Raw genomic sequence first — 13,437 nt, forward strand, 5'->3', positions numbered from 1 at the left:
TTATGAGACATACAAATATTAAGAAATAGAATTATAGTAATTAAGATTTAAACAATTAAGTTCAAACATGATTTCTTATGTTGAGTAAATGTCCAGTGCAATAAGTTGAGGTGTTTGAGGTAAAATGTAAAAGTGTCTGTGGATTAAAGAAGCTGTCAAGTAGTGGACTACAAAAAAAAAAACACAGACAACGTACACACAAAAAAGCAAAACTCACATTGTCACGTCGCCTTGTGTTTCTGGCTGCACCAAAAGTGCAGCGTTTACCTGATCTCCTATTACATGTAAAACTCTCTCTCTCTCTCTCTCTCTCTCTCTCTCTCTCTCTCTCTCTCTCTCTCTCTCTCTCTCTCCCTCTCTCTCTCCTGCTCCCTCTCTCCCACACAAAAAAACAGTGTGTACACTAAAAATCTTACCTTACCCTTGATTGTAAGGAGAGAGGAGAGAGGAGCTCATCCTCTTTTTACTACACTGAGTTACACAATAGTGGCGATAGAATTTCATGTACTCTCTCTTGGTCCACACAATATCTGCACTGTAACGAGATGCCTTGCATGTAACACAGAAACTTTGGCAAGAGATGTGGGTGCTGAAGCATATGTCAGTAGCTGCTGAAATCAGATGAATGATAGTAATCAGATAAAGGGTTTGAAAATGTCCTGAGGGGAAGACTTCACTTACTGCCTTTTAAGCTTATTCAGGGAGGCTGTTCGGAGACAGATCCCCTGGAATATGGCAGGAGGCATAATATAACCATTCACAGTTTATCCTGCCATAGGTTTAGGAAAAATGAAACACTGTTTCAGTAGCTGCCAAGTGAATCTGGAACAGGAATTTGGGGTTTTCACTGCAGAGCTGGCTTCAATCTAAAGATATATTGCTCCACCCCTTTACATGTGATGTTGATTAAAGCGGAGTACTTATGAAGGAGAAAGACTTTTCTGATAAACAACTTGATTAGGTAATCACATTACACACAGATGTACATATTTAAAGGTGAAGCCCCATGTTAATGGATAGAAGAAAATCTCTTTAATGCATGATGGAAAGAAACAGCCTGAAACGTTTTTCATTATTTAACTTATTTAAGCCTGCATGAATAAAACCCTTACACTTATATATTTATTTATTTATGTCTGGTTTGGTTTTTGTATTTAATACTGTGTCAACACCAATGTATACTTTTTGTTTTTATTATTTAAATATTCAATAAAGGTTTGTACTTGAATTTTGTGTGATAAAATGAATGATTCCAATAAGTCTAATGTGCATTAAAAGACTCAATAACTAATATTCCTATTGGAACTGTTGCATTTGTGTATTTACTTATTCATAAATTTTTTAATATAAGTTTTTTTCCACTAAAGCATGAGAATAAGATTGCTATTACAGACACATCATACACATGCCAATATATAATCGGTAACAAGCAAAAGACAGTAACTCAAATTTTGCTAAAATAAATACCCATAAAAACAAATAAAATTAAATAGAAAGACAGGTTTTTACATCACAGATTGTTTCACACATGAAATGCAAGATCCTGCTTTATAGTGTATTATAATAGGTTTACTTTACAAATGCAATAAATGACTTGCTTTGTCTCTTATTACTTATGGATTTTTGGCCACTTAATTATTTTGCATAAAAAAGGAAAAAATATTTCAAGGTAAAAAAAATATCAAACATTAAAACAACTCTTACACGCTTGAGTTTTTTCTTGATTGTTATGATTATTATTTTTATTGGTTATTATGTCATTCTTGTAATCATTCAATCATTCTTTGTAATTATCTACAACTTCAGCAAAACCACAATCTTAAACTCATTACTGTTTAATTTCTGTCAGCACATATTGTGGCAAATGTTTACATTTAGTTTGTATATAGGCTCTTAGGCTCTTATTGTCAGAATCAGAATCGGGTTTTATTGCGAAGTAACTATGTTTACACGTACAAGGAATTTTCCTTGGTGCATAAAAATCACACAAAAATAAAGCACTTTTTAAAACATAAATAAATTAAGATAGAAAGATCTCAACTGTACAGGAAAGATATTTACAATGTGCAATCTTATATTTCCATTTTTATTTTTACACTCATATGTATATACCTATACACGCATTTCTATTCTATATTTTATGTTAGATATTTTATATATATAAGTAAAGTAAATAAAGTATCTCTCATTGTGATTCTACCGTGGTGTAATACCGCCTCCTGTTGGCTGTTAACGCTCACTACACCAACATGTCCGCCTCGTCTTGAACTCGGAAACAAAACCAGTTTCCCTTCTTCCTCTTCCTCTTCCTCTTCTTCAGCCCCGGCAATCATTTCCTGTAGGTCACACTTTTTTTGTTTTTACTACAGTTTGGAAGAAATGGCGGACATGGATGAATTGTTCGGGAGTGATGGAGACAGCGACAACGAGCAGCGAGGTATTATTATTATTATTATTATTATTATTAATGTTATTATTATTGTTGTCTCTCTCAGTCTTTGTTTGGTTGTTTGTGGAGTTAGCTTGCGTTAGCTTGTTAGCGGCCATCGAGTTGTTGCCTGATGCTAAGCAGACATTAGCTTTGCCCGAAAGATGATCGGAGGGAAAAAGTGTAACCGGATTTGTTTCCTTGTCTTATGTCTTACAAGCTCGATCAGGATTGTTTTCTGAACGCCAGCTTGGTTAGGAACAAGCACAAGTTTATGGTCGGTGAAAACAGATGAAACTCTCTCTGTGTCTGTGTTTGAATCAGTTCACGATTATTAGAATAAAATTACAGTATTGATCAAACACATGTTTTGATCAGACAGACGTGTTATTGTGCAGCACGACTCTTAGTTTCTTTTGCAAATGGACATTTTTAAATGGAAAATCTGCTTAAAAAATGTGAGTTTATAAATCATTGTCACCAAAATAAAATTCATTTTTACTGTTATACTTATTACTTATACTATACTTGTAATAATTGCACATGTGCAGTTAGGTATACACTTTAAAATATCGTATGCACACAAGTTTTCTTAATGGCATATTGTATATAGTGTATATATTTTCATTATAGTTAATATTTTGTCTATTATATTTTTATTTTATTATTCATTGTAGTTTACATTTTCCCTGTGCTGCTGTTTCAAACTTAATCAACTCATTAATCTTATCTTATTGTAGCTAAAATGCATCTTGTTAGGGCTGCACAATTAATTTAATTATTATCGAAAGTGCAATATGCAGAGAGTGCAAGTATATATATATATATATATATATATATATATATATATATATATATATCATACATACATATATGCAACTCCACAGTACTTTAAGTATAATATATATATATTATAATAAAGTACTGTGGAGTTGCAGAGGTGCCCTGTTCTACAAATCTTGTTCTCCAGATTTAAGAAAACATATTTGTTTGGTACAGACGCCCAATAATGTTATATCATCATCATTTTAGTAATTGCTGAGGGTTTTTTTTTTGTGAAAATTCTGCTTTTGATGCAAAAATCATCATTCCCACAGCCAAAAATAATCACTATATGATGTTTTTACCATATATAGCAGCTCTACATCTTGTCAGTGTGAGTGTGTACACTTAAATTGTATATTTAATTCTTCACTGAGCCTACAGTATATGTATTAAGTTAGTAGTTAAGTCACTTTGCAGCCAACTAAAAGTAACAGTCCGGTCTCATGCCATACAATCACCAGTTTTAGCTGTAAAATGTTTATTCAACATTTTCACCTATCCAGTATGTAAGTTGTTCACAGTGTGCATTGGGAAGAAAGCCATGAACAAAATCCTTTTATCACAGTATATGTTGATGATATACAGTGGCCACTTTATTAGGTACACCTGTAAAATCTAATGCAACAACTCAGCCAGAAATGCTACCTTTATAAAGATACATTTTAATCAACACTGTCAGAGAGGTATTCATTTAAAGATATGCTTAATGTTGAGGTTGAACAATTGATAACAATTTAAATCTAAACCTCCTCCAGAGACTCACTGACCATTCACATCCTGCTATCTGTATTTTTTACGTGATATTTTCCATTGTGGAGAACATATTTTGGCATTATGACAAAATCAGATTACTTTCACTAAATTGATGAAACATTTATGGTTTTGACGGTTGAAATATTTTGAATGCGTTAATAAATGGAGCTGGGAGAAAAACTAATTAATTAGAAAAGCAATATAATCTATTCTGATGTGAAAAGAGAGAAATCTACTTGCACTGTTATGAGAAAGTGAGCTATCAATTTGCCATGCAGTCTTTTAATTGAAGTGATTGGCTGAGAGAGAGAGAAAGAGCTGTTTGAGATATAAATAAAAAAAAATGTGCTTAAATGTGTCACCTAGCAACCACAATATTCACCCGCTGTGAACTGATGAACTGTACTGTAAAATCTGTAGAAAGATTAAAAACACCCTGCTGTATTGTGTTTCAGAGTCTGGCTCTGGCTCCGGTTCAGACTCCGAGCAAGAGAGACCCCGATCCCCCAGCAATGCTTCGGGCAGCGGCAGCGATAGCGAGAGGGAACGGGATGACGATGATGAAGAGGAAGGCCAGGAGGCAGGAAAACCCAGTATAAATAAGGTGTGTGTCTGTTTTTGACTGATAACAGTTCAGTAGGTCTGGCAGTGTGAGAGTAGACAGCAGTCCCACATGCTCTGCCAGTGAGCCTTACCCCTTATACAACAATCACCTGATTAAACTTTTGATTTTATAATCATTTTAATCACAGCTGCTTTTTATCCCACAGTCCACAGCAGTGCCTGGGTTTTCATATCTGAGACATTTGACTGTCAGATGCATTAGACTTATTATCACACCGAGAAATGGAAAACAATCTCACCAAAACACGTTGGCTTACATACTGCGATCCATGTGTATATATGTATAATGTCATAAGGAGTTTGGTCTAGGCCTGCTCTATTTGAAAAGTGTCCTGAGATAACTTCTGTTATGAATTGGCGCTATACAAATAAAATTGAATTAAATTGAATTGAAATTGAATTGTATGTTAACAGTTAAACATCATTCAAAAATATAATCACTTGTACCATCCGTTGTAAATTAATTAGAGGAAATGTATACAGATATACTGAGATATTATCGTATATGTAACAGTGTTTATTTTATATATATATATATATATATATATATATATATATATATAATAAACTTACTTTTGATTCTGCTGACCACTAAAATTGCTCTCACCCAAATTACATTTTAGTATGTACGTATTCATGTTTTCTGTCTTAGAGTTAAAGCTGTGGAGTGATTGGAAAGAAGGAGGCACCATAGATTAAAAATTAATACCATTTATTAGAAGTTGTTAATGTTTTACAGCCTCTCAAGTATCAGCTATAATTGATATGAACCATATCTTTTTATTCTGTGAATAAATTGTCACCACGGTAGAAACACTGAGTAACCTGCCTCTCTCACAGTCAAGGCGATGTTTGTCTGTAGTTGGAGATTTGGTGTGTGTGTGTGTGTGTGTGTGTGTGTGTGTGTGTGTGTGTGTTTGTGTTTGTGTGTGTGTGTGCTCACATGTGAAAGAGGCAGAGGGTTGGATCATGTGCAGTAATGACGGTGATCTATACATCAGCTAAAACAACTGACTTACCTTTCCTCCTACCTAATAGGAGCTGTTTGGAGACGACAGCGAGGATGAGCAACACAGTCAACACAGCGGCAGCGACAACCAGTCTGAACACTCAGGGAACCAGTCGGATGCCAGCATTCACTCAGACCAGGGCGACAACGATCACTCTGATGCAGAGCAGCACAGTGGCTCAGAGGACGGGGGCCACCGTTCAGATGGAGGGAGCCCGGCCGGCAGCGGGATGTCCGGTCCAGGGAGCCCTCACTCTGAGAGGGGCAGCGTCCGTTCAGACAGAAGGTACACCAGCACACACTGGAGGTTCATCATTGTGTAACTGAGATAACATGAGTTGAGGCAAGAGGGGACATGATGTCTGTGCTGATATATCCATACCCCCCCCCCCCCCCCCGTCAGTCTATCTTCAAAAATAAAGGCATAAACAGCCCAAAAGATTATATAAAAAAAGTACAACCTAACCTTTAACGTTATTATGAGACACTTTCCTTTGTTATCAGAGGACCAGGTTTTCATTTCCTGATATATTTCTTCCCATATGTTTGTCTTGAACCAGCATGCACAGTGATCCTGGCACGCCACAGTCAGGGCCGGGCACCCCTCGTTCAGAGGCAGAAGCTTCCGGCAGGGAGAACCAGTCAGATGACGAGAAGTGGGAAGTGGGGGCAAAGAGTGACCAGTCAGAGGATGAGGACGAGAAACGTCATTACTCTGATGAGGAAAGGGAGAACTCTGATGATGAGGGGCCGCGGAACAGGAAACCAGGTAATCCCAGGGTCTGGGGTTAAATATAGAGGAAATATTGTACATGACCCTGATCAAGTGCCAGCCTTCTGTGTTAATCTTGAGTTTGTGGAAGAGGATTAGTGCCATATGTGAAACGTTTATCCTCTGAGGTTAATCTCAGAATTTAATACGAGATTAATTCACTTTTTTTTTGGCATTTGGTAATGGTCCCTCTTTATTTACTGTAAGATGCATTCATGTGTCCTGTACCTTTTTAGTTTATACCATGTTCCAAGTGGAAAATATGTCTTATCACCTGCTGTGATTTTATTTTTCAGAGTCTGCAAAGGGCAGTGATAGTGAAGATGATTTCCTCAGACAGAAAACCAAAGCAAAACCAGCCTCCGATTCAGATTCAGACAGCGATATCGGAAGAAAGAAAAGTAAGTGAATGCAAACCTAACCTTGTTGATTAATAGTAGCATCTGCAGAGTTTTATTAGATACAGCTGAAGTTGGATTTTGTATTGCAGTCATGTACTTTAAAGGAGTCCCTCTTTCATACTTTTTCACAGCAAAGCCGGTAGCAGCAGCAGACGACCTGTTTGGAGAGGCTGACGACATCTCTTCAGACAGCGATGCAGAGAAGCCGCCGACCCCGGGACAGCCCCTGGTATCTGCCTGACCTCTCGCTCTCTGTCTCTTTCCTCCACTGATCATCGAGCCTCTTTAATTGTGCCGAGCCCTTTTTATACAAGTTCCCAAATCTCTTTTTCTCAGAGCCTCTCGCTAAGCCTCTCTGAGCTGATCCCTATTATCATGGGTCACTGAATCATACAGTGTTTTTTTGTAAATGTTCTCTTCCTCTCCCTCTCTTTGTGTGTGTGTGTGTGTGTGTGTGTGTGTGTGTGTGTGTGTGTGTGTGTGTGTGTGTGTGTGTGTGTGTGTGTGTGTGTCCAGGATACAGAGGATGGGATGGAAGGGGAGCACGCAGAAGAGGAGCCTGCGCCCGAAACTCGTATTGAAGTAGAGATCCCAAAAGTCAGCACAGACCTGGGATCTGACCTTTATTTTGTCAAGCTGCCCAACTTCCTGTCTGTGGAGCCAAGGTCAGAACCATGGCACTGTCAATAAATACAATATAAACACTTTATGAGTTCTTTAAAATATAGAGAAAAGGAGATGGAAGAGGTATATGGAAAGGCGTATTCACTTTCAATAGACATTACTGCTTATTTTGGATCCTTTTACTCTGCTAGTTAGAAGGAGGCTTGCAAATGTTTATACTCAAGTTTTCTTTGTTGTGTTCAACTAAACGTGTTGGGTCTTGATGACCGTTAAAGCCTCTGTGTAACCTTAAGGCATATTTATTTAGATTTTCATTCAATCTCCCTCTATAGACCCTTTGATCCTCAGTACTATGAGGATGAATTTGAGGATGAAGAAATGCTGGATGAAGAGGGAAGGACCAGGCTCAAGCTGAAGGTACATAGTCCATGTTATGTGTGTATGTTTGTGGGTTCTGTTGTTGTCTGTGTGGGTTTAAATGGAAATAAATTGAGAGCAATGTCTAAAATAAATTTTGTGTATGATGCTTGTCAGTACATTTGGAAGGAACAGATTTTTGTTAGTGTGACCAGAGTCTCTAATTCTCTCCCACAGGTGGAAAATACAATCCGATGGCGAGCAAAGAGAGACGAGGAGGGAAATGAATCACGCGAGAGCAACGCGCGTATTGTGAAGTGGTCTGATGGCAGGTGTGTGTTATGTCAGTCTGCATGTTTGGGTTATTACACTGTGAACAGGACGTTCTCTGTACTTTCCATGCTTTTTAAATGTCATTTTCTTGCCACAGCATGTCCCTCCACCTGGGGAATGAAGTGTTTGATGTTTACAAAGCTCCTCTCCAGGGAGACCACAACCACTTGTTCATCCGTCAAGGCACTGGACTGCAGGGACAGGCTGTGTTCAAAACCAAACTCACATTCAGGTAATAAACTGACATTGCCATTGTTGTATTGGTGACAGGGTGCTATTAAGATCCACATCTCACACAGACATGAGGCAAAAACTGTTGAGTTGCCAGGGATACTCCTCCTCTGTCTGGCTCTCTGACAGCTGTACATGCACTAAATAAGCCCCAGGCTGCCTCTAGTTCCAAACAACAATAGCAGCCTTCATTCAAGCTCTATTCAGAAATGTACTCTATGCCGTAAGTCCCTGGATCACCTTGTGCAAGCTGCCCAGGTTTTCTCCCAATAAGAAGTGTGTAAGCCTCTTAGTGCCCCCAAGTCCACCTGGATGTTCTGTCTTCTCAGACCACATGGGTTTAGTAGGACACTGGCCAAAGCTGCTTTAATGCACAACAGCCCTCCACACTCCCAGACAGGACATTACCATTTGTTCTGATTGAGTATTATCATCAGAGCAGAGTTTTGATTAGGATCAGGGCAGAAGCTGCTCAGGGTACAAATGGTTAGGACTTAGTGTTTTTCTTTTAAAGAGGAGCTCTGGGAAAATTCACAAATAGATGGAACAAAAATACTCAAGCAAGATAGATAAAGGGGAGTTTCTGTTTCTTTGCAGAACAGAGAAGAGACTTTAAAAATGGAAGACACATCATCTGAAAGCAATGTTGTTAAAAAAACAATGGCTATGTTTGCTTGCTAACTGTCTTCCTTCGGCTCATATGTCCTGATTCTTTAAAGCTGGACTGTGTGACTTTTACATATAAATGAATGTGCAAGCCGAATGAGTTCACACAATGCTGATTAAGCCTATCACCACCAGGTAAATCTCCCTGTATTTTGCAGTATACTGCAGTTTTTAAATCCTGCGCTGTTGCACCTGCAGTAATGCTAAAGTTTTACGTCAGCCAGCAACGATTGGTTTGCCAGAGCTGAAGTGGGGAGAAACTGTAGCAAAGGCGTAGGCTACAGCTACTAGGAGTATGGCGGAGCCTATGGCATAGACCATTGGCAGTACATCTAAGGAGTTTATTGTCTCAATCGCTAGTTTCAAGTCCTCTTCCAAACATTATGATGTTCATTTAGCAAATTATGGTCCAAGTTAGAGTAAAATAGACGATAAAGCAAAGTATGCTTTTGGCCTGGCTACTTTGTGATTGACGAGTCATTCTCAGTGAATCTGTCCAGCGCAACGCACGAAACTCAGATCAAACTGTCAAACTAGGCAGTGCTGAACAAATATGGAAAAAAAAATTCTGTTACTCCTACCAGTCGGTGACGTCTTGATAGGTTCACACTTGGCATAGACATGCATCATAAGCACACAACGTGTAATTACTTTCACTGCCAGAAGGGAGAGACAAAAGTTCTGCACTGCAGGTTTAACTGACACCAACTGTCAAGTCAAGTGTCAGTGGAAGAGCATGAAAGCATTGGCAGAATATGAGTGACAAGGCCTGCGTGCATGTGATACAAAAACACAATGGGAGCCCACTCAAAAAAACATTGTTCCATAGCACTTTTATTGGTCAAAAAAATCCATGGCACATTTTAGTTTTTTGCCAGTGTGCGATTGAAGTGTATCGTTTTTATGCTTTTCTTGCAAATTAAAATAAAGAAATGATTATTATGATTTTTTTTAAAAAAGGGGTCAGAACTACTCACTTTCAGTGTTTGAAGGAATGATTTTTTGTTTTATAGCAGTGAAGAAATATGCACAGTCACCTTGAATCTGACATTAGTGGTCTTCTGCATTTCCAGGCCCCACTCCACAGACAGCGCCACCCACAGGAAGATGACCCTGTCTCTGGCTGACCGCTGCTCCAAGACGCAAAAGATCAGAATCCTTCCCATGGCTGGACGCGATCCAGAGTCGCATCGTAACGAAATGATCAAGGTCACACACTCGCACACTCTGTCCATATGTCCTGTTCTGTTTGTCTCCCCTCAGCCCTGCCCGAGAATACTTTGGTCACCACGGGCACCAAAAAAAAAGGGGGTCGCATGAGGCCGGTTGTTGACAAGCATCATACCCGGTTACATAAAGACATCCTGACGTGCTTACATAATGAGGTCACAGAGTGGTCAGTCAAATGGAAATAGTGTCAGCAAGTCTGGCAGAGCTGCTGGTTGTGTATCAACTGTCAACCCAAACAAGCACGGCTGATAGCACAGTTTATAGTTTCACTGTTCTCAGCACTCACCTGAGGCAGTGGGACTGTACCTGGTGAAGAGGTGCAGCATTCGTCTACTGCTGTTGTTGAACTTTAAAACACAACTTTGATACCAAGATACTCACAAGCCAGATTTACCTTTTACCTGTATGTTCTAAGGCATTACACTCGTCATAATTATCACTATACGTATCAGTGTGATCTGACTTCAGTCTGAAGGCAGTGTAGGAGCTCTGTAATGGGCAGAATCTTAATAAATACCACTACACGTGACTTTCCTCATCATTTGCAGTTGTACTTGCCAGTCGCATTTGTACTTGCCAGACGCATTTGTACTTGCCAGTCGCATTTGTACTGGCATTAAACTACAACAGAAGGTTAAGCAATTTGTTGTTCTATTTGTTTTTCGTTGGACATCTTAATTTCAATTGGAAAGAGCCAACAAAGCAGCTTTTTTTCTGTACAGATTATTGAGCTGGGGATGACTTGAAAATGGTTTTGGCTAACCAGCACTGGTTGATTGGCTGCCGAAATTTACAGATGGAGGACAGCAAAGTCTTTTGGCAATGGAATATATTATATTCTAGGTTCTTTTGCCACTCTGATACACAGTTCACCAGATCTGTCAGATCAGCACGACACTCATGCTTCTTGTCCATATGTTGACACAGAACTCATTGGTTTATCGCTCCCATTGTAGCTTGTTAAACGCTTTAACATGGCAGCTGTGTCATTTCTGTCACATTTGTAGTGTGTATTGTCAGAGTTCAATGTATCCCATGTGTTTCCAGCATCTTGAGTTGGACTGTACCGTCAGACATTTATCTGTAACCCCACACTGCCCTTTCTTTCCTTTCTCCGCCTTGAGCTGTCCATTTAAGTTTGTTCGAGTACTTTATTAATCCCAGTAGGAAATTGCTTTGTTAAAGAAGCCGTGTTACATCAATCACAAAACAATAAGCAGGATAAGGGCACTCAAAGAGGTAGATATGAAACAAAGTACAAACTATAAATAACTGACTCAACTCTGAAGAAAAGAAACAGAACTAAAAATGTAATATATACTGTACAGTGCTGGTACGATTAGTGTATGGTTAATATTGTTTAATGTTAAAATCAAAAATACCTGGAACCTCATCATAATGTCATGTATAATAATAAATGACAAAGCCAATCCTGCTGATTATATGCGTTTTGTAGACAGATAATGGCATCTTACCTCTCCAAATATAATTTCCATTCTTGTTATATATCTAAAAATGTCAACAGACCACCTTATAGCCTATATTAAGAGAAATTAATGAAACCCACTATTCCTTACTCCACACCAATCATAGAAATGTCATACAGTGAACTTCATAGCACATGAATTTTAAATTACAAGCTAAATATAAAATGCCAAACTCCAGTTCTTAACATGATGCCTGGTGTGTATTATACCCGTTCTTAACATAATTCCCACCGGTGTCTCTCCTGGCAGAAAGAGGAGGAGCGGCTGCGAGCTTCTATCCGCAGAGAGTCCCAACAGAGGAGGATGAGGGAGAAGCAGCACCAGAGAGGCCTGAGCAGCAGTTACCTGGAGCCCGACCGCTATGATGACGAGGAAGAGGGGGAGGAAGCCATCAGCCTGGCAGCCATCAAGAGTAAATACAAGGGAGGAGGAGGCCTGAGAGGTGAGGACGTTTCGATATCACATTTACCGCAACAACTTTCTCATTTTATTTTATCTTGCAAGTTAGACGATTTTGATGAAGTCACTGAAATCTAATGAACACCCTCCTTTTCCCGCCAACCCCCCCCCAATCCAGAGGAGCGAGCAAGGATCTACTCGTCAGACAGCGATGAAGGCTCAGACGATGACAAGGCCCAGAGGCTGATGAAGGCTAAGAAGCTAGACAGTGATGAGGTAGGTGTAGTATCATGCTGCACAGACAGGGGGCAGTGTGACGTAGGACACCGTGTAGGTTAATAGTAGCCTCATGTGAACTGAACAGGACAGGAAATGCTAGTCCTTTTAAAGAACATGCAGTTAATTCTGTACAGTTTCTGCTAAAAGTAAAAAAAGAACAGTTGTGCTGTGTGGCTGCTTGAAATAAAAAATGCAACTGTAATGTTACAAACTGAAAGTACTGTGAAAGTGTACACAATGTCTGCTGCAGTCAGCATGGCTGACACTCCATGTCAGAGCGTCATCTCCTGTTCTGTTTTTGTGCAGGAGGGTGAGGGATCAGGCAAGAGAAAGGCCGAGGACGACGAGGAAATGGCCACCAAGAAGGCCAAGAAATATGTCATCAGTGACGAAGAGGAGGAGGAAGATGACGACGAATAATTCTTTTTTTTTTATCATTCCACTGTATTATCAGTGCTCAGCCCACATGGCATATAAACAGCCATAATATGTTTTGTAGATTTTCATAAGACTTGTATCTGTGTGTGTGTGTGGGTGAGTGAGTGTGTTTGTGTGCGGGATTGTGTGTTTGCTTGTTTATGTTGTGTACAGCAGAGGTGAGAAATAAAGAAATGGTTGTCTTATGTAACCAAAGCTTCCCAAGGCCCGTTTATCTTTTTTACCATAATGATTCATATGCATGAATCACGCTGTTGTGAGATTATGAAACAAACTGCTTACTTCAGTTTCCAAACAAAAGAAAGAGGTTAATGGGATAAGAGCTGTAGGTTGATTTGAGATTAAATTGAGAGAAAAAAGGGCAACAGCGATGCCTACCACTCTCTCTCTCACTCACTTGAATAACAAAAACACAGCGTGGACTAAGTTTAGCTTTGAAGTTCATGCAGTTCATGTGGATGAAAACGTGCCCTTGAGGAAAGAACTGGAGAGGGTAGTTGGGGTGGGACTGGTGTTTAAAGAACCAACTAAACCCACCTGACAGGAGAGGCAAGAGATTAGGGGATTTGGGAATTGAGACA

The 13,437-nt window shown here is 39.3% G+C and overlaps 1 protein-coding gene across 1 annotated transcript; it reads left to right on the forward strand.

Moving 5' to 3' along the window:
• Nucleotides 1-2,318: 2,318 nt before the first annotated feature.
• leo1 (LEO1 homolog, Paf1/RNA polymerase II complex component) lies at nucleotides 2,319-13,056 on the forward strand. Its single transcript, XM_051379771.1, has 14 exons — nucleotides 2,319-2,437; nucleotides 4,462-4,610; nucleotides 5,669-5,925; nucleotides 6,200-6,408; nucleotides 6,708-6,812; nucleotides 6,944-7,041; nucleotides 7,329-7,477; nucleotides 7,769-7,853; nucleotides 8,031-8,125; nucleotides 8,224-8,358; nucleotides 10,097-10,232; nucleotides 11,990-12,182; nucleotides 12,318-12,415; nucleotides 12,725-13,056. The coding sequence occupies exons 1-14, from the start codon at nucleotides 2,380-2,382 to the stop codon at nucleotides 12,836-12,838; spliced, it is 1,881 nt and encodes a 626-aa protein (XP_051235731.1). The 5' UTR covers nucleotides 2,319-2,379; the 3' UTR covers nucleotides 12,839-13,056.
• Nucleotides 13,057-13,437: the final 381 nt, after the last annotated feature.

The sequence above is a fragment of the Dicentrarchus labrax genome, unplaced genomic scaffold (assembly GCF_905237075.1).
Source record: "Dicentrarchus labrax unplaced genomic scaffold, dlabrax2021, whole genome shotgun sequence".
Lineage (NCBI taxonomy): Eukaryota > Metazoa > Chordata > Actinopteri > Moronidae > Dicentrarchus > Dicentrarchus labrax.